We start from the raw sequence: 24,793 nt of genomic DNA, 5'->3' as shown, positions 1-24,793 counted from the left end.
AGAAAATCTTAGGCAAAAAGGCGGCTTTTGTCCTTAGCCCTAAATTGAAATCATTACTTCAAGTCTTTCCAGTGGAATTAGCTGTTTTGTTAGGAAATTATTATGCATCTGAATGCAAAGGTACATTGTCAACATAAAGCTGGCATTTACTTCACAGTGTGCATCACATTTTACCACCGACCAATGCCAACAGCACTCCAGTTTCACCAGTCTGCCTGAATGTTTTAGCCTGAGCTCTGAAAGAGGTGCAATTATGTGTGAACATAAAGAAGTGAACAGAGCTGAAGAAAGTTTAGCCAGTTATTCTGAAAGGGAGAGGGCTTCACAAATTTTTAAAAGTTTTCTAATGGTTTTAGGCTCGCTGTATAGAAAACTCATGGAATAATAGATTGATCTGGATTGGAAGGGACTTCAAAGTCCATCCACTCCCAATCCCCTGCCATGGGCAGGGACACCTCCCACCAGCCCAGGCTGCCCAAAGCCCCATCCAGCCTGGCCTTGGGCACCTCCAGGGATGGGGCACCCACAGCTTCTCTGGGCAGCCTGTGCCAGGGCCTCACCACCCTCTGAGTGAAGAATTTCCTCCTAACATCTAATCTAAACCTACCGTTTTAATTTAAAGCCACTACCCCTTGTCTTATCAGTACAGGCCTCAGTGCAGATTTTCTCAGGATCTTTCCTACAGGCCCCCTTTAGGTACTGGAAGGCCTCAATTAGGTCTCACCAGAGCTTTCTCTTCTCCAGGTGAAACCATGCCAGCTCGCACCGCCTTTCCTTGAAAGAGAGGTGCTTCAGCCCTCTGATCATCCTCATGGCCCTCCTCTGGACCCGTTCTAACAGACCCGCATCCCTTTTATGCTGGGGGCCCCAGACCTGCACGCGGTGCTCCATGTGGGATCTCACACAGGTAGAGCAGCGGGGGACAATCACCTCCCTTGACGTGCTGACCATGCTTCTTTTGATGCAGCCCAAGACACAGCTGGCTTTCTGGGCTGCAAGCTTTCTCTAAGCTTATTTTTTATATACTCCATATCTATGAGAGTTGGATTCCTGGATCTCAGTCAATTATAGTGAAGATGGCACAGAAAGCTAAAGTCGAGCCAGGGGAGGTTTAGGTTGGATATTAGGAAGAACTTCTTTACCGAAAGGGTTGTTAGGCATTGGAATGGGCTGCCCAGGGAAGTGGTTGAGTCACCATCTCTGGAGGTCTTTAAAAGACGTTTAGGTGTAGAGCTTAGTGACATGGTTTAGTGGAGGACTTGTTAGTGTTAGGTCAGAGGTTGGACTCGGTGATCTTGGAGGTCTCTTCCAACCTAGACGATTCTGTGATTCTGTGATAGTGGGGTCCAAAGAGTTTGTATTTAAAAAGTGCCTGAAAATGCAACAGGTAACATGGAAATAAGAGAGGAATGAGACCAGACAGGTGAACCTGGAGCTGTTTCCAGGCTTTGTTATAATCTAGGTGACTGATTTGAAACAGGGTGGCTAAAATGGCGGATCCCAGTCCCTCCGAGCCCTGAGTACCTTTCACCTGGACATCCCCAAAGTATGAGGTATACAGTTTCTCCAGTGGTCTTCCAAAAGATCTGCTTCTGCTGTTCTCCTGGCTGTGCCTCAGGGAGCAGCTGTAGTTCCCTGCTGTGAAAATGCTGCACAGTATTTGGCTAAACTGGCAGAGCTGGAGTTGGTGTATTTGCTCCTGCTAAATGCAGGTCAAAAAAACAAATGGATCTGGGTAAGCATGACTAGCCCCACTGTTGGGATGCAGAGGAAACAATTCCCATTTCGTATTGCAGCTGTTCACACCAGTGCATTGCAAGACAGCTTCATAAGAAGGTGGGAAACTATACAGTCCCATGCTCCGTAAATACCACTGTAAGTGTTCAGTGGCTGAAGTGAAATGTAGAGTAAAACAAGAATGCAACACTTTCTCTTTTCCACTAGTCCTGACAAAACTGAAACCAACTAGAAGAAGTGAAGATCATGTGTAGGATAAATTAAACCATTTTAGATGAGAAAATGCATTTTTAGACCCATTGTGTTGAAATATCTCAGAAGATGTCACATCACAGTAGAGAAGGGGGCTACCTTGTGCAAATCAAAAGTCCCTTGAGCACTGCTGATTTGCAGAGTTCATCAGTCACCGCTAGTATCTGCTGTGTAAAAGATTGATCCAATCAGTTATAGGAGGACATAAATTCTTAATCCCTTGTCATGGCTCCAAATTTTCTGGCATTCGAGGATGATGTAGTAGTTCCATTAATATTGATGGAAATTTTATCGTTGACTTTGCACCTTGCATCTTTTAAGGCTCTTGTGGTGAGAAAGTAGTGAAAAAGAGTACAAACTGAATACCAGCACTAGCATCTGAGTGAGCATCAATTAAAGAGACCATTCTGCACCTTGCAAAAAATGTACAGATGGGTAAAGTTTATTTCAGTGACTCTTACTTCGTGGAAATACCAATTTATAAATATTCCCGTGCTCATTTGCTTTGAATCTGTGTTCTTTTTTTCTTTGAGGGTTCTTAATTTTAGAATCATAAAATATTTCACTGATAATTTTGCTGGAGGAGGTTAACTGAATAGAAGCATAATTTGTTTTGGCCAGAAAACCTAACATCTTTTATAAGTGGATTTTAATTAAGAATTTTCTACCATACTAGAGATTTTACATGCTAATGAAAGCATTTGCTGAAAATGTTAAACTGCATGGGGTTTGGCTTAATGTAGTGGAAATAGAGAACTTTAATTGTTAAACAGAATTTAGTAGCAAGATCAGATGGGTAGGGCAGAAATTCAAGAAAAAGTGCAGGAGTACTTTCTCCTGCTTCAGTAATCTGGAGCTAACAAGTTAATCCCTTGATCCTGCAGAGCTCAGAAACTGTTAGATGTCAAGCCTGATGAAAATCTCCAGGCAGTCACAGGGTTTTCCCCCCTCTTTTGACTCTGACTCACCAAGCCTAAGCTTAAATAAATATGATATATCGTGGCAAAGGAAATGCACTTTATTTGGCCTCAGGACTTTCTAAAGAAACAGTTATTGTTGGATATGAAATAATTACATTAAAACGCATGTATTTGTGTCCTAAGCCTTTGACTACTGCATGTGTGTAGGAGTTGCCCCGACAGAGGTGGTCCGTACCAGATACTAAAAATGCCAGAAATGTCGTTCTCCAAGTGCTTAGCTCTCCCTCTCTCTCAGTCTCAGAGTGGTCCCGGGGGTGCTCAGAGACACCTCTACCTGGGAGGCCTCCTGCTCTTACCCTCACCCTCTATTTTCAGGGGTGAGGATGGTGCTCAGTTGGTTATTCCCGTGGCAAAGTGAAAGCCACTGACCATTTTGCGTGCAGAATGGCGGCAGATACCTCGTGGCCGGCCTTGGCAGTGTGCTTGCTGTTAGCAAACACACATGCGCTGTGTTAGGACAGCAGCATTCAGGTGCTGCCGGCAGGAGGGCTGTAGCACTGCTTGCTGGAGCGTAGCCTCCCCGCTCTGTGACATGATGGACCTTCTCTGCACAGCAGCGCAACTGCTGCCCACCTTGAGAACTTCATCGGCCTGCCAATACCCTCTTGAAAGACAGAAGAAAAGACAGGTAGGCTGTGGCTTTCATTAATCGTTTTAGGGGGCTGTTTATGGCTCTGGCCCGTAGATACAGCACCACTGTTTTCCAATAACTGCAGGGTAGGGGCAGGAGCTGACCTGCAAAGCGCTGGTGCTTGGGGAGAGAGCGCTTAGCTCCAGCATGGAGATACGTGGCATCCTTTGTGTGCTGGGCTTTTTCACCTGAATAAAGGCATTTTGGTGAAAGTGGGTCTTCCCCAGAAAGATTTTTCTAGTCAGAGCACAAATCAGGCAGAGGAGACACTGGCTGGTAGTGTGATTGCCATCTGAAAAACCTACATTGCTGGAGTTCTTGTTGACTTCCTTAAGCGGAATTTGAGGCTGTGAGCTCAGGCTCGTGACTCCTGCTAATGTTACAGACCCCCTCTGAACATTAACAGTCTGCAGTGGTCTGGCATGAAGAACAAAAGCAAGTGCTTCTCCCTCACCATACGTAATTGCAGAGGAAGTTATGTCCTCTTCAGTGAGAAGTGGTGAGTCAGAGTGTGTTGGTGTGTGCGAGATGAAATAAAAACAACCCCGAGTCTGATAACTCTGCTGATAACGTTAAGTCTTGGCTGCGTTAAGATCAGATTATGAAAAGATCAGACCACAGCTGTTGCTCTGTGGGAAGGATTGTCTCACAGCTGTGGGCTAGCCAGGGACACTCTGCTCCCACTCGGTCATCTGTGTGATCTCCGCCAAGTCACTTTAGGTATCTGGGACACTTAAACTACTTAGCCAGTTTGTCTAACTCTTAGTTGGGAGTTTACCCCAATCCCACAACAAAGTGGGATTTACAGCCTTTTTCTAGCATGTTCTAGTTTTCTTGGAAATGAAACTGATACAGGATCAGATAGAAATTACAGGTGCTTGGATCAGACCCTTTGTGTGCTGGTGCAGCTGGGGGACAGAACCTTGGGAGATGCATCTCCAAGTCAACTTATTTTTTAAGTTTCTTCTCCTGGTCTGTAACACAGGGGGAACAGCACTACCAGCTCCAAAGGTTGCATTATTACAAGGAAGGGGTACTACGGATAGCTTGGTTTGGTAAATCAATGACAACAATAATTTTTGGTTGGTTGGTTCAGACTGTTTTACCGGCCAAGACAGGTTACACCATAATAAGAGGGCATCCGTATTCCCTAGACTCTAAAAACAGACACCAAAGTAAGACTATAAGAAAAGTGCAAGCATATATGACACCTCCCCATTCTCCTGTCCTGAGCGATTTGCAGATCAGGGTGTTTCTGGTTTAGAGATATTGTCTTGTATTAAGGAACACTCTTTAATTATTTTCTGTGCTTTCACCCAGTTTTTGAACCCATGCACACTGAGGAGTTCATAATAATGTGAGCAGTGGATGCCCAAGAGGAAACAGGTTTAAGTTTGCAGTGGTCAGGGGACTAATGTAGATCTCCACCTATGTTTTCAGTAGTTCCCAGAAGGACCACTGAAAAAATACCCCAAAGGGTAAGCCCTGGCCAAAAGAGCTTTTCATCTCTACTCGGAAAGATGCAGCAAGGTGAGACCGAGAAAGCATTTGGGAACTGTTAGACTGGAAACACTCCTGTACCAGGACAAGACCATTCACTTTTAATCCCCAAACCCAGAGATGAAGTCGTGTACCTCAGCAGTTCTCCCAGCTTGTCCTTACCATGCCCTTCGATCCTTACCATAACATACATATTTTCAAAAATTCATTGTGATGACAGCTGAGATGCTTTTTAGTCTTGCGTTCCTAATGATTGAATTACTTTCAATTTAGTCTTTCTTTATCCATCAATCCGGATGGATTTGTAAAGGAACAAAATAACATTACACAAACCTAATCTCCTTCTCTGACAAGATAGCAAGGCCATGTGGCTAGAGGAGAAGCAGTCAATGCCAAACATCCAGACTGTGACAATGGCTTCGATTCTGTTTCACCTTATTTCCTGTAGGCAAAGAAGAGATGTGTAGAGTGGACGGGCTTATTGTAAGCATTTTGCAAGAGCTGTTTGCAGACGGCACCCAGGGAGTAATTTTTGTGATCTCCTTGTCCTGGCAAGGGTTATGTGGAAATGACGGAAGATAGGCCTGTTGGTGGGCTGTAGTTTCATTAGTGATCCAAATGGCCCAGTCATGCTGGGTCTGGCTGGGATGGTGTTAACTTTCTTCACAGCATCAAGGCTTTCCCTTTTTTCAGCCAGCTAGTCTGAGTGTAGGCAAGAGGCCGGGGGAGGACACAGCCTGGAGGGCCCAACCAGGTTGACCGAAGAGATGTTCCGTGCCGTATGACATGATGCTTAGCAGCAGGAACTGAAGAGAGGGTTTTGGGGGGAGGTGGGTATTGCTCAGAGACTGGCTGGACATTGGTCTGCTTGTGTGAGGTGGATCGATCACTTGTTCAGTGTTTTTTTATTTCCCCTCTTTCCTACACTTATTCAACCTTGTCTCCACTCACAGATTTTCTTGCTTTTGCTCTTCCTGTTCTCTTTCTTGTCCTGCTGGGTGTGGACAGAGAGTAAGTGGCTGTGTGGTGGTTAGCTGCTGAGTGCCAATCACCACAATAATAGGGAATAAAATAATGAAATTAGCAGAAAACATGGAGTTTGGTGATATTAAAAGGGTGTTTGGATAAAATTTGTGTCCCCGTGGTAACTGGAGACGGATAATATGTTTTCTTTCAGCACTATGACATCTTGTTGATTAAATGAGGAAGTAAGATTTTAATGATATGAAGAATTTGGTCTCCTTCCTAAACTGTCACACAGGCTACTAACATTTTTTTTTACTTAAGTAAGGCTCAGCTGCGTTGTCTGCTTTTTGCTGTAGACGAAAAGCACGTGCAGATCCCGGCAGTGGCTCAGCTGATGTCTGATAACTTTGGCTATCTCAGACTCTGTCCACTGGGTCTCACTGGCTCACTGCTTTAGTCCCGTGCCATGAGATATGTGTGATATTTGAGCAGTCCTGTAGGAACATAACAATTCACTACAACTGCAGGCTGGATTCCCAGTCAAAATTGACCTACCTCTCCCGAATCTGGTGGCAGATAACCTCACCCCATTATCTTCAGCATTTCCCTCCTGCCTTGTGGAGCAACACACCAGAGCACTGCGGGAATGCAGTGTTTCAGGGGCACTGTTTTTGCTCATGCACCTTCAGGAGATCTTTATGCAGCATGGATTTTATAACTGTTGGTTGCAGATCTGGCAATTTCCTTTGCAGATTAAGGAAAGATGCCAAAACATAAATGACTGACTGTGTGTCTCTGCTGTGTTGTGACAGGACATCCTGTAAGAAGTGCTGATTGATGACATGTATAAAACCAAACCATTATATGTGCTGTTTATATTGAAACACTACTTAAAATGTGGGCTGTCAGTCAAAGAACCGATTACTTACACAGTGCTGTAATAAGTGGTGATGGGTGCAGTGAGCAAGGTATCAGAGTAAATGTTTTGTTTCTGAACCTCAAACAGCACTGGCTCTTAATTTCCAGTCTGCAGCTAGCCATAACAAAATGATCTAACCTACCCATCGCTGGAAGCAAGAGACTTCACTGAAGGCTGCTCAGAGCTCTTTGATACTGACATGAAAATTAAAACCAGTTTCTGAAATAGACTGGTTACGCTTTCTTCTTCCCCTTGAGCACAGTTAGAGCAAACCTCAGTGCCCTGTGGCAACGCTTTTCATGGCTGCAGAAGCCTCCAGGGGCCTTGGCTGCAGATCTGCATCTCTCTGTACTTTGCCAGGGGCTTGAGGACCCCTTTCAGCAGGTTCCACTGCGTTATTACGAGGAAGGGGTACCACGGATAGTTTGGTTCGGTAAATCAATGACAACAATAATTTTTGGTTGGTTGGTTCAGACTGTTTTACCGGCCAAGACAGGTTATACCATAATAAGAGGGCATCTGTCTTCCTTAGACTCTAACAACAGACACCAAAGTAAGACTATAAGAAAAGTGCAAGCATATATGACACCTCATGTCTCATGCATCTTCCTGGTGTGTATGTGGGGTGGGAAACACCTGGTGAGTGCTGCTCGGTGCCACTGCAGCAGACACCAGGATTCCCTCTTGCTGTAAGTCAGGTGAAGGGACACCAAAATGTATGTTTTGTTTGCAGTAAGATAGAGCAGAAAAGAACTTGCTTTTTTCCCTCTTCTGCTTATTAAGTGGGAGAGAGGAAAAGGACGTTTGCTTTACAAGTACAGAGAATTGTCAAATCATTGGAATTTTCCTTCTTTGCGTTTGCTTCTCATCACTTTCTAAAACCATTACAGTTTGTCCTGTCTGTAATGACACTTCCTCCTATCTGCGTAAAAATTGCATCCTTATACAGATAGTTTCCATATGCCAAGAAAACAGTCCATAAATACACACATCACTTCACAGTAAAAAGCTTTTCCTTTTATGCTAATGATCAGACTGAAAAATCATTTGTCATTAAAAGCCATATTTGCTGAATACTGTGCTTTGATATGCCACTGATTGTAAGGACATTTGAGTATAGCTTTATGGAGCAATATAAGGTTGTTTCCTGAATTTGATTTTTTCTGCAAAATGAAAAGGAACGGTCACAATTGCACTTCTACTGCCAAGGTACAGCTTGATTATGTAGAGAGACTATATAATCATGTTAAGTACTGACGGTTTTATTCCATATCTTCTAATGTGAAGTATAATCTATTTTTTATTCGTGTACATTTGTAAATTACACATTGCTCAGTGGTACTTTTACCTCCTAACTCCCTTCCTAGGATGTGCTGCATTGCCTTGTACTGTACACTTGTCTATATTTGTTTAGCTCTTTAAAAATGTCTGATTAAAGATAATTGTCAGGTGATAAATGACTTTTATGGCTTAAGTTATGACTTAAAATGGCTTTAGTTATTTTTTGTAGAAAAAAAATCGGAACCAGTACAACCTCTGGTTTCACAAATGAGGCAATTCACAAATGGGCTCACTACTTGGAACAGGCCCTGCACACAGCACTGGAATCCACAGAAAAGCCTTCTACCTTGCATTTGTTGTAAAACGTAGATTGCCTCTAATCCCACTGTTTTCCACAAATTTCCATGCACAAAACTGTGCACCAGTGTCATGAAGAGCTCATTTTGGTTTTGTGCCATGCTCTAGTAACATCATTTGTGAAACTGAAGTTGGCTTTTCAGTCGTATGATAGGTATGTAATGATGTTTTCCAGTGCTCCTTCTGCAATTAATTTTATTTTTTTTCCTCTTTACTTTTAAAGGAAGTTTATTTTGGGGAAAAGCTTGTTGTGAAAACTCACTGCTTCTTCTGCTTTGTTTTGTCTTTCTCCTTCTCCCTTCTCCAGACCAGGATGAGAGAGCAGCAGAGCTCAGCAGGGAGCAGAACGAGAAGACCATTCGCAGCACACAGACGGCTCTCCGCAATTTCCGCGAGTTCCTCATCTCCAAGTATCCTTCTGAGACCCGAGAGATCTACGTCATCCCCTGCAAAGAGCTTGATGCCTACCTTGCTTCCTTCTTTGTGGATGCCAGGCAGAAGGATGGGTCTGAATACGAGCCGAACAGCCTGGCCAACTATCAGTGTGGGCTGGAGCGGTATCTCAAAGAGCACAGGTATGGTTACAGTATTACCAGGGATAAGGAGTTCAAAAGGTCCCAGGAGGCTCTAAAGCAAAAGCAGATAGAGCTGAGGTGTAAAGGAAAAGGAAACAAGCCACACAAATCCATGAAGCTCACCTTTGCTGATGAACTTATCCTGCGCAAAAGAGGCTTGTTGAGCCGGTACAATCCCGAAGGGCTCCTGAACCTTGTCTGGCTGAACAACACTAAGGCCTTCGGACACTGCACAGGTTTTCATGGGTCCACGCTCAAGTGGGGAGACATCCGGCTGCGGGTGACAGAGACGGGGCTGGAGTACCTGGAGTGGATGGGACCGGACAACGGAGACGTCAACGCCAAGAGCAAGAGAGGCGGGACGGACTCGCGGGTGTACGCCACCCAGCACTCGCCGCAGACCTGCCCCGTGCAAGACTACAAGGAGTATGCCCAGAGGCGGCCTCCAGCCATGCGCTACGAGGATGCGCCTTTTTACCTCTCCATCAAACCCGTCGTCAACTTGGCTGCTCTTCACTGGTACAACTGCCAAGCCCTGGGGAAGAACAAGCTTGCCAAGATGGTAAAGACGATGTGCGAGAAGGGCAACATCCCCGGCAGGAAGACCAACTTCAGCGTCTACCAGAGCTGTAGCACGTTGTCAGAAGCGCAGAGCAACCAGCTTGTGCTGATCTGCAATAACTTGAGCCAGCAGGCTGCCCAGTCCATGGCAAGCCACTCCAATACTGGCAACTTCATAGTGTCAGCGTCCTATGACTCTTCCTCTGACACAGCTTGAAGAGGGGTATGACCTGGACAGATTTTTCTTTTCCAGTTTGTTTCAAGCATTGAATTTGTGCCCAATAATACGCATCAACTGTGATTGTACACTATTCTCCCATAGCCCTCTCTCCAGTGTTAATTCACTTTATAAAAATATATAAATATATAATATATTTTTCTTTTTACGAATAAGTCAATAGAAATAGTTTAGTATTACTAACATAGTATTTATAGTGTTAATACAAAAATGAAAGTTACTTATGGGTTATAATATAATTGCAGATTTTAAAAGGACAAAAGTGGTTCTCAGGCAACACAAGATAGACTGGAAATACCATTTTTAACATGCACACATCGGTGACTGTAGATCCCCAGGGAGGCTTACGTAGCAATTCTATTTTAAAGCATTTTTTTGACTTCTTATTTTAACATGGCCTCCTAGAGTAGAGACAAATGTATCACTGGCTGCTGCTCCTTACCTGCTGGCTTGTTCTTGATTAGCAAGACAAGGAAATAAGAGATACAACAATGTAAGTTTGTGAAAGCATTAACAACAATTTTTACCTTCTTTTTTTTTTTTTAATTTTGTTTCCTGAGGCTTTATGCCTGATGGAAAAGAAAAATCCTGAAGTCAGCTAAAAGCTATTTTCAGCTTTTGTTTCTGTTGATGATTTTTTGTGATCAAAATGTCACTAGTCTTTAGACTAAAAGGTACTATTATTTTCAACAACAAGCAGAAGCATAATGGCAAAAGCAGTCGTACAAATAATTTTAACTCTTTAAGCACTGGTTATTAGTATTTTGTCACTGTGTATACTTAATGTAAAATCTACTGATTTGGAGCCACTCTTTCAGTATTCTGGGGAATGCAACAGTTCAGAAAAATCCATAATCTTATTTCAAACTATACAGAGAAAATGCATTAAATATGTCTTAAGCCATCACTTGAAATCCACAAAAAATAACATAGGAAGTATAAGGATAGTTTGATATTTACTTCAGAGAATGAAAAAGCTGAATAGTTTTAAGCACTGGAAAACAATTTGAAATCACCTACACATAATCTATTTCCATTGCAGACAATGGAAAATGTGTGTTTGACTCTGAAGGCAGAATTTGGTCCTTAAAGCCTTGAAATAATGAATGCTATTGTCCCAACATTTGACTTTGCAAAGTAACTGTTTTCTGAGTACAGGAAAAACACTAACAAATATTTCGGTAAACCGTTACAGTTCTTGACCTTTAAATTGACGTACAGTATCTCTCAAGTAATTCACCCTAGCTTATTCAACATTTCAGATGGAAATGTTCCACTAGGATATTCTAGAGATGTGACGAGTCTGTAGACAAGTCTGCCGGGGTGGTCTGGTGTCCTCTGAAATCCGTGAAGGACTCAGCCTCACCTGACTTCCCATGGATGTTGGGTGGGTCAAACTGTTACTGAGGACTTGTTTTGGTTTTGCTTTTCTGTTCCCTTACGCTTGTTTGCTTTCATTCGTTTACATTCCTTCATACCCTTTACATTCTTTAAATCTGCAACAGTGCAGTGACTTTAATCATAACTTATTCCAAAGAAAGGGTGAAACAAAAGTAGCAGAAAGAAATAAAAATAACCCACCTGGTGCCATGTAGCACTTGTGTTCGGTGCTGCTAGGACGAGACGTTCCTGTCACGTGAAGGAGGCGGCAGACTGCCTGTACCTCACGTAAGCCTTATTGAAGGTCCATTTTGGGCAGGGGTGGGTAGCAGATGGTCCACGGAAGGTCTAAGAATGGAGATTTCCTCTCTAATGAGCATCTGGCCTCCCACCCAGCTCCGTGCAGGTGACACAGCCGGACTCAGGCCCCAGTGTGCTCCACACATAGCAAAGCTGGTACACAGCCTTGGTGACCAGGGCCTGGGTTGTCATCAGCCCGGCCTTTTGCAGGGCTGTTGTCACTGTCCGTGGGATCTCGTTGCCCTGGGGGGCCAAGGACTTGGGCAGCTGGTCTTGGTTGGTGCTGGGTGCCATGCCAAGGTACTCGCTGGTGGTGCCAGCTGAGGGGCCCAGCTGCTTGGTCAGGTTTTGCTCTCAGTTCCCTCACATCGGTGCTCACCTCAGCACTTGAGCTTGAAAGGGAAAGAAGCGACCCCATGGCGTGGCTGTCCTGTGTCACTCCTCAAGCCCCATAAAGCACAAAACCAGACCTTACAACCAGATTTTGGGTTCCCGGCTCCATGTATTGTCGGAGTTGTTTTATACAGTATTAGGATGGCTCGTGTTAGTGCCTTGTCGTGCTGAGGCAATGTCTCTGATAACCTCGGCCTTGCAGGGCATGTCGGCAGCTTTAGTGTCTGGTTGGGTGACAAGGTGTGGGGTACGTATGCTTACAGCCTCGGCGTTACAGGGGCATGTGTTTTCTGCTTCGTGGCATCTGCACTAATGCCAGCCTCCAGTTCACGCTGATGGCAGATTGCCTGGCGAATTCTGACCGGGCGGCCCCAAATAGGCTACTTGTTGAAGCAGTTAAAGACATATGGCCAGAATATGATACCCAAATAATATCATACTCCCAGAATAGATACATTAGGTCTGAAGGGCGTTTAGCACAGCACGTTACCCAGTCTTCATTTGTGGACAGTTGCAAGGAGTTAAGTGACGACGGCCTAATGAATTGCCGTTTGTATTAAGCTCCGGGGAGTGTTGTTAACCCACTGGGAGAGCGACTTCTGATTTGAACTACTGCCATGTCTTTGTCTCTTGTTGGCAGGAGCGTAGGTGTCCCAGTTGCTGTGCTGCTGCTGACAGATGACAATTCATTTGCTTGTAATTGTCTCCCCGTACTCTGAGGGTGTCAAAACCTGCTCCACCAGTAAGTTAGTTACACGCTCACCACGGTGGTGTGGATATTCCTTGGTGAAAAGCCATAGCAGCATGGTCAGAGCGTGGTGCTGCACTCTTACAGGCCTTCCTCTCTGCATTAGCAAAGGACTGGGGTGCCCTACCCTGGCTCTTGGTACCCAGTACCTCACCATGAAATCAAAAGAGCAGCTCGCTACACACTGCTCTGCTCCTGCCCTGCTGGCGGCCGGGAGGGTCTCTTGCAGAGATGTGCTGCAGGTGGCTGGTGGTGCTCCTGACTAAATTCTGCTCTGATGTAAAAGCTGAATTTGGGCCCCACAGTATGGGCTGTGGTTTTCACAATATGGGGTAGCTGTCTCCAAAATGGGGCTCTGCTTTCTCCTTCCTCTTGCCCTTCCTTTTTTTTTCTGCCATTCACTTTTCTTTAATCTGCTGTTGGACCTCTTCGATGAGTCATTTCAGCTAGCTAGCCCAGCAGGAAGTATAGCACAGAAAGGGGAAAATCAGATAGTTTTCTGACAGATTACTGAGTTGAGTCTGCTCAAAAATTAGTGTTCAGAGCCAGCAGGAGAGACAGAGGAAGACATTCCCTGTCAGCATCAAAGTCATTAGATTGCATCTATTGCAGCTTTAGAAACCCACCAAAGGGATAACAAAGATGGAGAGCCTTCTGTATGGTTTGCAGACGTGTTGGTTGCCTTCAGAACCATCTACCAGCTCTTGAGAGATGCAATCAGTGCTACCAAGAGCGCAGTTTAGCCTTGTACTCTCTGTGTCCCCTAGGAAAGAGGCAGAGTGCCGATGCGAAGGCCTGCAGGCTGTGTGCATGGGTCTGTGCTGGTTTTACTGCTCTCCTTCCCAAGTGGCCTGCTCGTGGCGCTGAGCCAAGAGTCAGGGAGCATGGGGGTGACACATGGGCACTGCTGCCTTGATCAGGATGCGGCTGGGCACAGCGCATGTGCATGGGTCTGCTCACGTGGTTGCACATTTATCTGGGAAAAGCTGACAGCAGGCTTCAGCTCAGTTTCATTAATCGTTCGTGCATGTGTTTATGGTACTGTGGGTTTGCACAATGTAATTCTGTCCATGCCAGTAGTTGGTACTGAAATCTGTGATATCTGGGTGTTGCAAACTGCCTGTTCAATTTTCAAATACAAATTTATGCAACAAAATGTATATTTAAGTGCAGGAGAATGAAATACTGTTGTGGGCTGCCTTGTAGACTAAATTACAAGGCATATCTAAAGCAACGGCACATACCTTGTTCATTTACATAGTGCAATAATTCTATGATAGCACCCATGCTATTGAAATATAGGACAATCTAACAATGGAAGTAGTGTCCCTGATGCACATTCTCCTTTGTGAAGAATATCAACACCTTCGAGCTATTTTGTGTTTTTACTTTTAGAAGCTGCTGGTCACTGGTATTCAGTCTATAGTGTAGTTGCCCTCTTATTTCTCTTAGAAAGGTGAGTAGAAAAAAAGAGATTCAAGCAGCAGGTTGTACTGCTGCGTGTGCTTTTCTCGCACGTTTTGTGGCTGCATCTCCCACCACCGCTCGCGCGAGCGATGTGCGGTGTGAAGGTGCAGATCAGGAAGAGTAGGTGTTGTGTCACTCCAGAGCCTGGGCTGCCCCGAGGACGGGGGCAGCCGTAAAGGAAACTGAAACTCCTGTTGCACTAGGTTTCCTTCCTGCCCAGCTCGTATTTTACCCTTTTCCCCTCTGTCTTTGTGTACCTGCCATAAGTGCATTGACTGACATGACTAGCACGCGTGGTGCGTGGGCTGATTATTCCTCCTGACCATAAGCTGCACGCGACTGTGACTGACTGACTGGTCCCCCCCATCCCTGGCGTCCCTTTCACCGTCCCTCTGTTCCTCTACTGTTCCCCTCTCCCAGCGTTTGTGACACTAGGGGAAGAGGACTGCTCAGTGCAGGGCAGCTCCTGGCCCACAGTTCCCTCCCTGCTACCAAGTGACCTTGTGCTTTGGGGATAACGCGCTCAGGGCAGGCTGCCTCGCTTCGGGTACGCGTGGTAGGTGGGATACCGCACACCAGCACTCCGCAGCCTGGCGTCTCTCCTCTCTGGACACTCTTCTTCTCTGCTTTCTGTGGGAGTGCTTTCAAATCGCAAAGTGAGGTGACATTCAGTGGTGTGTCGAGGGCCAGTCCCACGTCTGTGCCCTGTTTGGCCTCTGCTGACATCCTTGAAGAGGAGCAAGGTGACCGCTCCTCGGCAGCACCTAAATCCTGGGCTCGCTCCGTAGTGGAAATCAAATCATTTTAGGTGGTGCAGGCGAGGGGGAAGCGGGAGCTCCCTGGAACTCTCAAAGGCCACGTGAATGTATGGGGAGGAGGAGTGCCGACGGGACACAGAGCCGTGGTTTGATTTGCCTGAAATGAGCCAATTCGCGCCTCCATGCGAGGCTAGAGGGGGATTCAGCTGTGCGCTGTTACGTGCGGCTGGCAGTGGATCTGCACTTTTTAACGAGGATTCTTTGTTAGACGTTCGTGTGGTGAGGTGGTTGTTTTGCCTAACGTGAGTTGCTGTCCTTGTTCTTAAGAGAGGGGATTTTTTTTTTTCCTTTTATTTCCGTGCTTTCGTGTATGTGCTGAATCTGTATGCTCTGCTGAGGAGGAGCATGGAGAGGAGGCAGGCCACCACAAGGTATGGCTATCTTCACAGCAGAAGAGCTCGGACTGCGCTTTCTGGTGATGGTCCCCACGTGCCCGGCCTGCCTCGCTGGTCAGGAGCAGTGCCACCTCGGCTGGTGTCTCCCAGCACATCTGCTGGCTCTGCACGCTGCACCACCCTCCGAAAACCAGGAGCCCTTGGCCAGCTGGACACGGCCACCCATACCGTGTTGGTGAGCCACGCAGGGGAAGGCTCTGAGCACAGCTACACGATGGCACCGGCCCCGTGGTGCGTGATGGACGGTGTATGACTGACACACAAGGCTGTGCCATACCTCCTCGAGGGGTTTGGAAGGCTGGGGGCCGATGGGGACACGGGGTCTGGTTCTCCCCTCTGCTCCACCTCTTTTGCAGCTGATGGAGTTGTCCTTCCGAGGAGAAGCCGGGTTTCCCAGAGCTGCCAGCTCCACCGGTGCAAAGCGAGTGCCAGCCACATCCTCCCCGCTGCACGGCCTCTGGCGAGGCCCTGCGGAGCTCCAGCACCTCGTCTCTTCCCAAAACCAGCAGAGAGGCATTTACAGCGTCAAAGTCACAAAGCTCCACGGCTTAGAGGCGTCTGCGAGCTTGCTGGAAAGTTTGACAATAGCCATTCACTGGAACATGTTCAAAGCAGTGGGGATGTCTAAAGCTTTAACTCCTAATCTGATGGGGGAAAAAAATATGTTTGGCACAAAATTTGCTTGTTATGTGAACTGATGGGTTTTAACATAGTCTCTGGAGTCTGTGTCTCAAGGGAGGAATTTATTTTCTCTGTTTTCTCACTGAATTGGTAAATGTTGGTTGGTAATACAGGTGAAATTCTATTTGTTTTATTATGAAAATGCCATTAAATAAGCTGTCTGTGCGTTGGAAATGGACTTACTGTTTCAAAGGGATTAGGACACTTCTACCTAATCTTCTACTCTGGTGCTCAGCATTCATTACACAGCAGTCACTAGTGTCTGAAAAAATCAGCACCTTTTCAGATTTTCATTTGATCTGTTGTAATTAATAGAAGATCACAGTGTTTGGGATTTTTTAAGAGCCTGGTGAGGTAGGTGCTAGCATCGAAATTCAGCGGGGTAGAGTTTCAGTGAGAACGGGAAGAGGTGTTTAGCTCTTTCACGTTGCTTGGGGAATTCCAGCCTTTGGGCTTTTTGGTTAGCACTGTTTTATACAGTCCATAAATGTCAACCAAATAACCAAACAGCCACGCGAGGGGAAAAGAATCAAGAAAATGCAAAATGTTTTGGACAAAAGTATTGTATTGTGCTAGAAAAATGAAATATCAACGTTAATTTTATAGACACTCTCTCTGCCATTTCAGCTGTCCTTTTTGTGAACAGAGAAGACTTTCTAGCATTCCTCACTGCTAAAATCTGATCTGCTATCTGAAGGCTGTAATCCTGCTGAGATTGTCCTCTGCATTGTTACAGCATGTTCTCAGTTGGCCTCAGTCATGGGTAGCCTTTAGTCCCGGGTCTGCTCCTGCCAAAATTCCCCCTTCCCTTCTTTACTATCAAGCATTTAATGCCCTTGCTTATGGTTCGGGTCCTGCGTCAAGACTGGGCTCCTCTGCACGGGGCTGGGATGGAGTGGGGTGGGTGTGAAATGCGGGTGCAGAAATACCCACAGCGCTCAGACATGCAGGCAGATTGTGGCATGAAACGTGTTACAAGAGCCTGAACACTGGCACGGGGAGAAGCGGTGGGAGCCCAACAGCAGCGCCTGCGACCTGGTGGTGCTGCTGCTGGACAGGACTCATCTATCTGCGTGTCTTGGGGTCATCTTGAGACCTGCCGGAGCAGACCAAGTTACTTGAGACAGAAGAGGGCAGGATATCTAAGGGTGAAAGGCACTGGGAAAGCCTGGCAAATGCAATAGAAGTTTTTCTCTTTCTCTCTCTCTCTCTTTTTTCCTTTCTTTTCTTTTTTTTTTTTTTTTTTCTGAAGAAGGCAAGCATAATCCTCATCTTTAAGCTGTCCTTTAATATCCTACTTTGTTTTACACTGGAATTATAAAACCATTTCCGTTTGTTTTAATTATCTGCTGACTTTAATTCTGCCTTTGAACAGTATTTTTGCTATGACAACCCTTGCTATCATGGTGACTGGTGCTAGGGGAAAAAAAAGTAAGGCTTTTATCTTTCCCTGCATGCAATGTTTAATCTTTCTAATCTTTTAATGTGAATGTGTTTTCTCCCATTTTGAAAATTGACAAGATTAGTACTGTTTCTCCCAAAACAGGAGTTCAAAAACGTGTTTTGCTCGAACCTAACCAATACAACCCATAACCAACACATAGCATCGTCTGGGAATTCTCCTAAGTGGCCAACCTGTCCATACTCAGAGCTGAACCTGTCTCTACGGCTAACTTCCACGTAACGACTTTTGTAACTGCCTGAATTATAAGGACAACTCAGCTTTTTTTAAGAAAAGTTTGTAAAAAGGTAGTTTTTGTTAATTCTTTTTTTTCGTTTTATTAAAAAAAAAAAAGTATTTGTTAAAAGATTCACTGTTTTGCCAAATAAGAATAATATTTCTATGCATCGTGTGATTCTGTGACGTTGCTGTTGAGATTTTGCATGTTTTCTAGGCGTTCTGACATCTATACATTTATGTGGTACTTGTAGAAATGCTAACCATTGCTGCTATAATCACCACCGTTGTAGTTAACTGAAAACTGTACTAAGGAGCTGTGCCAGTTGACAGATTTTTTTGTGTGTGTGTCATGGTAAAACTCCGCGTTCTGCTGTTCGTTTCCTGTTTTAAGCCAGTATTTAGTGCCTTCTGTAGAAGGAATCAGTATGTTGTGGTAGACAGGAGGTGCCAAACTTCTAGTGTCTTGTTCTGAACAGATGATCACTTATCAGCTTGACGCATTAAAAAAAAAAAAAAGTAAAAAAAAAAAATCTTGAACACTTTCTTTAGTGTCTTCTCGTTAATTTTAATTTAAAAAAAAAAAAAAAAGCCAACAACAACTTGATAGAGCTAAAAAGAAATGATCTCCCTCAGTTACACCTCCTGTAGCAGCCTGCCAACTGCGAAGGCGAGGGGTAAGAGGGAATGCGCCGTACCCAAATGTTCCTGTTGGTAACAGACCTAGTGATTAGCCAAGCCTGCGCGAGCTGTTGCGGAGCATGCTAAAAATGCCTTTTAATGAAAGCAGTCCTCTGATTACCATGAGAAACTGTTAGCTCTCGTGACAGTTGTGAGCCTGCTCTTGTAAACAAGTGTCAGCCTGGTCAAGTGGTGGATTCCAGCCCCTTTTCCGCCTCCGCTGAAGCCATACGTTGCTGCCAAATGAGCCTTGGATGAAATTCAAGCCCACGATTTTTGGTCTAATTCTTTCCAATTGCTTTCACGGCAGACGAGCTCTGTTTATCGAAATTCTGACATTGCATTTTCAGTTCCTCTTCCACCTTCTCCTTAGAATCTGGCAGTGTAGTGAATACACACACACACGCACGCAGAGTTCGTTTTGATTTTGATAAGATTTTGACAGGCTGAAGTGATACCATATTGTAGTTGTACAACAGAAACCAGCCGGAGGGAAACGCAAGATGTTCATCTGCCTGGCGCATGGTTCATCTGCCACCAGGCGTGGTCAGCTGCACATAGGCTGGTCCTTAAAACACTATTTTATATGGAAAAAAAAGAAAAGACTAGCCATCAGTTTTGCATCTTTGCATACTGAGGGATGAAAGTCTGTTAAAGATCTTGAGAAGGCTTTTCAAACGAGAATACCAAGTTTCCAGAAAAACTATGTGATTGGGAAAATAACAGTGAATCAAATTCGACATTGCTGGTCCAAAGGCATGTCGTGTGGGCGAGACTGAGGACACCTGGGTTGTCTGGTCTGGAGAAGAGGAGGCTGGGAGGCGGCCTCATTGCTCCCTGCAGCTCCTGAGGAGGGGAAGGGCAGAGAGAGGTGCCGGCGTCTGCTCCCTGGTCACCCATGGCAGGCAACGAGGGAGGTCACAGAGCTGGGCCGGGGGAGGCTCAGGCTGGGCATTAGGGAAGATTTCTTCACCGTGAGGGTGGTCAGACACTGGAACAGGCTCACTGGAGAGGTAGTTGGTGCCCCACACCTGCCAGTGTTCAAGAAGCATTTGGTTGATGCCCTCAATAATGTGCTTTAACGTTTGGTAGCCCTGAAGTGGTCAGGGAGCTGGACTCGATGAGCTTTGAAGGTCCCCTCCAACTGAACTACTCTAAACCTTTCTAAAGATCTCAGCCTTCCAAAAGTGATTAGGCTGTTCAAGGCGTTTGCAGCACTCAGTTCCCATCACTGAAGGCTCTCTTCAGACATAAAGAGCTGTTTCATTACCCTTTATAAATTGGTGGCTTCTTCAGGCACTTTCTGCCAGCTGAGACCAGCTGCAATGTGTTTCTCTGTTATTTTCCTTCTGTGGTAGCCATGTACACAAGAACACATACCTCCGTTTGTGTCCGTCAGGAGGTTTGACCCCACACCACTCCTGCCTGCATGGCCCTAATATTAAACAAGCAAGATAGGGACAGAGGGGCTTATCTCCTGTGCTTCTGCTTATAGCTAGGCCTTAGTCCCCACAGTCCCACCAACTGCACAAATTGGCCTACCAATTGGTCTTCCTAGCTTATTCCACACATTGGCCCAACTCGCCCAGGAATGTATCCAGTTCCTGAAGCACAGCGGTTGTTTATTCCCATCTTCTTCTCTTTGGCTGTGAGGATGGATATATTTACATTTTCTTCAGCTTGGATTTGAATCAGGAAAGCAATCAATACCATCTATTTAGCTCTTTGCAAGCTGGAAATGCAGTTGTTATTCTACAGGTGCAGTCCTGAAATTAGGTTTTAGCCTGCTGCCTGTGGTGTGTCAGCAATTTTACTGGCATTTGTTCATTTTTCACTGCAGTTCACCAGTTTCAGGAAGCAAACTGGCTGATGCTAACACTGTGGTGGAATAGATACCACCTTCCAATCACTGTGATGCCTTCTGTGTATGTGTTGTCAGTCATATGCTCTTGTAATTTGTAATTGCATTTTGTCCAAAGTGCAGGACAAGCTTTTTGCCTTTTTTATTTATTTATTTTTAAACAAACAAACAAACAAAAGCTATAGCCTTCAAATGTGTGCAGCTGAAAGAAGCCAAGAGAGAACGAATCCAAACCCCATCCAAACCCCAGCAGAATCTGGGGACTTACTTGGTTTACTTTGCAAGCCCCAGCTGTAAACAGCTAATTAAGAAAGAGATTTGAGCATGAGCAGCAATACATTTCTACCACTAAAATGCAGTTTTCTGTGCGTATGGCACCTTCTAACACAAATCTCTTGCCCCTGCATTTGGGACTTTATATATGCAATGGTTTATTAGGGAGAAGTAATATTTTGATGCATTTTAATGCATTAAACTTTGCAAATTGAGACTATCTCAGAGGATGAGAGATGTTTTTTTCTTCTGAAAATGTCAGGAGAGTTGTCAGCCAGTCTGTTTTCAGAGCTACCTGCTCAACCGCATTGTCCTCAAACTTCATTCTTTCTGGAGTTGCACAGGGACCTGAGAAAAATGAAGAAAAAGGCTTCACTGATGTAAATGAGGAAGGATTTCGTAGCCTACTTGAGCCCTTCATACCCACCTGTGTTTCCAGGGTTGGCAATCCTTTAACTTGGTAGGTGGATAAATTTTGACCCATGCTGATGCCACGTTACTCTTTCTGCAAAAGATTGTTAAGAAGCAAACTTCAAACTGGATAAAATCCTTGGAAGGTGAAGACCAATATCATCAACAAAGTTGTCTGAGATTTGTGCCAGTTGAGAACTCTATTTTAGCGTTTGTGGGTTGATGGAGTTTTGGGTTGTTTTTTTTGTTTGATTTCCTGCTGCAAATCCTGCCACCCCTCTTTGACTGGGATGGAGTAAAGGTATGTTTCACTGCTGTCTGTTTCACCACCCTTCAGCTAGATGTCTCCGTTGTCTCCTTGAAAAATGTCCCTTTAGTGTTTGCGTATAAAAGTACACTTGATAAGAAGGAAGTAAAACCAAGAGGTCTTTTTTTTGTCTTTTTTTTTTTTTTAATGGTGTCTGAATTTCACCCCTTGCTCAGTTGTGAGAATATTGGGCTTTAGAAGAGAATGAGTTCGCTTGTGTATTAATTGAAGTATGACATTCAGTTTTACTGATCTGCAAATTCCAGAGATATTCTGATTTTTATCACACTTCAGCTCCATTTTTATTCCCTTGTGATAATCTTTAATAAGTCTGGTTCTGCTGCATTAGAAGTTGATTTCACTGTCCGTACAGTGTTTGCTACTAATGTAACGTGACTTTCTTTCTTTTTTTGTCTTTGTCTTTTTTTTTTTTTTAATATTTGTGTTGGTACAGCCTTAATCTTTACAGAATTGAAGACCATTTCAGAGATAATCAAGATAGTCGTTGATGTCTGTGATAAGTGCATGCTTTATTCACAGTATTTTTTCTGTAATTAGGTGTATTGACCAATTCCCATGTATTTAATAAACTGTCTTCTGCAAAGATGACCATTTCCTTTAATCAAATGAAAGCAATTTACCTGAAATTTCGAGGCAGGTTTGTATAAAAAAATCACAGCTTTTCAAGTATGAATATCAGCGTAGTTGGGAAGTTCCCCTGGACCTGTGAAGCATTTTGATTAGCAGAGTGCAAATAGGCCCACCAAGCAATAGCTGCTGTCGTGCCCTGTTTAACTTCTGGGGTCATGTTTCAGGGAAACGTTTAAACAATTGCTTAAGTCCTTCCCTGCTCAGGAATGTACTTAAAAACAAGCTTGACTTTAACCACGTGCTTATTTAATCTCACTTCAGTACGACTGAAAGCATACGTACCAAGAGCCTTTTTGGAATAAAGGTATTTTCCTGAGCTTGGTCTGGTCACATCAATTCCAAGGCACAGTTTGGCTTGAAACGACCTATTTTGCACTCAGAATTTCAATAGCAAGGTCTGCTCCCCACACAGATTTGTTTCAATGTTGATCTAGAATAAAATTAAATGTGCCTCCAAGGATACACATCTTTTAAGACAGGTGCTTCTCAGGTTTCATTTTAATCTGTTCAAAAGCAGGTTTTAAGATTAAAGGACCAGAAAACCAAAGCAAATAAAGCCCTCTCAGTCTCTAAAAGAAAGGCATCCCAAATGGAAAGAAATGCCTTGACAGCTCCATGGAAATTCCACTGAGCTGCTGCTCACGGGATGACGGCTGTGTTTGGGAAGGTCAGGTTCTGCCAAAGAAACAAGAAGAAGCAAAAAGCCAAATCATTCAAGCAACTGCTATCCAGGGCACAGCAACGTGTTTGCGTTGGTGTTAGGACACCAGAAAAGTGAGGTATGGACAGGTGATAGCCAGGGGCTACCAGCTGCTTTCACTGTCTGTTGAGAAGTGAAACATCTTGTGTTAAACTACCCCTATACCTTGAATTCAGCTGTCTTCATGGAGGGTGAAGGTCATGTGCTTTCTTTTGGCCTACAAGTGAGTATGCAGGTGGTGGTTAATGATTAATGTCGTTAAGGTAGGCTCAGCTATGCAAATTGTTAAAGTTCTGGTAACTCAGCTGCTTTTGGTTTTCCCTTTGTACACTAATGTAATCCAGATAGCTGCTTTAAAAACCTCTGTGCTTCCAGAGCTCTTGGGATGTCCTCTCCTCCTCCCTTCACACCTGAGGGTGCCCACCCCATGAAGCTCACAACCACATGGAGACCTCATGCGCGGTCTTGCAGGGTTTGAAAACTAGCTGGTCTGAAACTAGCCAGTGGTTTATTTTGTAATATTATGCCAGAGAGAAACAGAGCGTGGCGGCTATCCCTGGAGAGAGCTGCAGGATTTCTTCTTAGAGTAGCTTGCTCTTTCTAAACAGCATCTGCAGTCCCTGCTCCTTCTGGACAGCAGCATTACCTGAGACACGTGTCAGCATCCTCGTGTGGGCCAACACAGAAATGAGGAAGAAATTAAAAAATGAGTAGGTACCTGGGGGTTTTAGGAACACCCAGACAGGACAGAGCTCTTCATCTCCTTTGGGATAGATGGGTGGGAGATCAGTATCTTTGCTTGCACAGAGAGGGGATGAACAATGCCCTGCCTCTGAGGCAGTGACCGCTGATGTGCAGTGACACCACAAGCTGTGTGAGGAGCTTTAGGAGGGGACAAAAATCTTTAAGGAGAAATCAGATTTGAGACCTCACCCGTCCTGATGATGCCTTGCAATCTCGTTTGGCAACCCTCTGCTTCTTCCCAGCCCAGCCACACACACACACTGCAGCTCCTGGCCTTGGCATGGAGCAGAGCCCTAGGTGTCCAGACATGTGGTGTGTGCATTTACACTTGAAAGGTCTGGCGTGGAGCAGCTACAAGCCATCAGATAATAGCTGTCTGGACAGCAGTAGACTGCGTGCATGTTTTGGCAAGCAGTGACAGATACAACTGTTTTTCCTATAAAATATTTCATCTCAGTGACAGAGGTTTGGCAAGAAGGGCTTGTGCCTGCGCAGATGGCCACTTCTTGTGGTTTTGCTGGGCTCTGTGAGGAGTGTGGCACCAGGTGAACCAAGCACAAAGACTTGCTCAAAGGAACCATCACTACTGGGGCACTGAAGTGGTGCCCATTCACAAAACCAACCCACACCCCCTCAAAAGCGTCCTTTGGAAAATAAACCCTCAGGTGACCTGCAGGAGGGTGGGGTCAAAACAGGTACTGGGGCAAGGGAACAGGACTGAGATTTTCATGCTAGATATCCTCTGCGTTTGTTGGTTACTCGTGCCGTATCTGCCGTGGTAGTGAGTCAGGCAGCCTGAGTTACACCATAAAAATTCAGCCTCACAGGACCTGATCCAGACCTTGAAGTGTTGATGAAATTATAAGGCAGAATACCTGTTTGTTTGGCTTTTTTTTTTCAGCACCAGCGTTTGCAAGGCCCTCCTGAAAATGGGATGTGTACTCCTGACCACCTGATGTTTTTCCAAATTCTGCCTGACAAGTCCCAGTGACAACTCTTGTCCACACTTGGTAGGGGCGTAGATGTGCTTAGAGCCTCTGGCTGCACCCCAGGACCTCTATCAAGTACTCCTCGAGGTGTTTAGACGTCATTTAAAACCTTTAGAGCATCACCCAGCTGCTGACAGGCAGCGTCGGGCAGAGAGCTTTGTGGTGCGGTGCACAGGCACTGGAACCAGCGATGCAGAGTGGATGGGAATGCCTGCATCCTTAAACAGAGCCCCTGTGACGGTGATCTTTTGAAGCAAGATCCAAGCCTTTTCCACAACTCCTAGGTGCTGCCTGAGAATGGAGGGGATAAACTGTTTTC

At 45.0% G+C, this 24,793-nt stretch overlaps 1 protein-coding gene across 4 annotated transcripts in view; it reads left to right on the top strand.

The window, feature by feature from the left end:
* The window catches only part of KIAA1958, a 74,203-nt gene extending 57,850 nt beyond the window's left edge, over positions 1-16,353 (top strand). For all 4 annotated transcript variants that reach the window (XM_083817471.1, XM_083817474.1, XM_083817472.1 and 1 more), the window contains exon 3: positions 8,931-16,353. In XM_083817471.1, the coding sequence (XP_083673597.1) occupies positions 8,931-9,976 (1,046 nt within the window). In that variant the 3' untranslated portion in view covers positions 9,977-16,353. The remainder of the gene's footprint in view (positions 1-8,930) is intronic.
* The last annotated feature ends 8,440 nt before the right edge of the window (positions 16,354-24,793 follow it).

Source organism: Anser anser (genome assembly GCF_964211835.1).
Source record: "Anser anser genome assembly, chromosome: Z".
Taxonomy (NCBI): Eukaryota; Metazoa; Chordata; class Aves; order Anseriformes; family Anatidae; genus Anser; species Anser anser.
The sequence above is the reverse complement of the archived record's forward strand: the minus strand, read 5'-3'. Positions and strand labels throughout refer to the sequence as shown.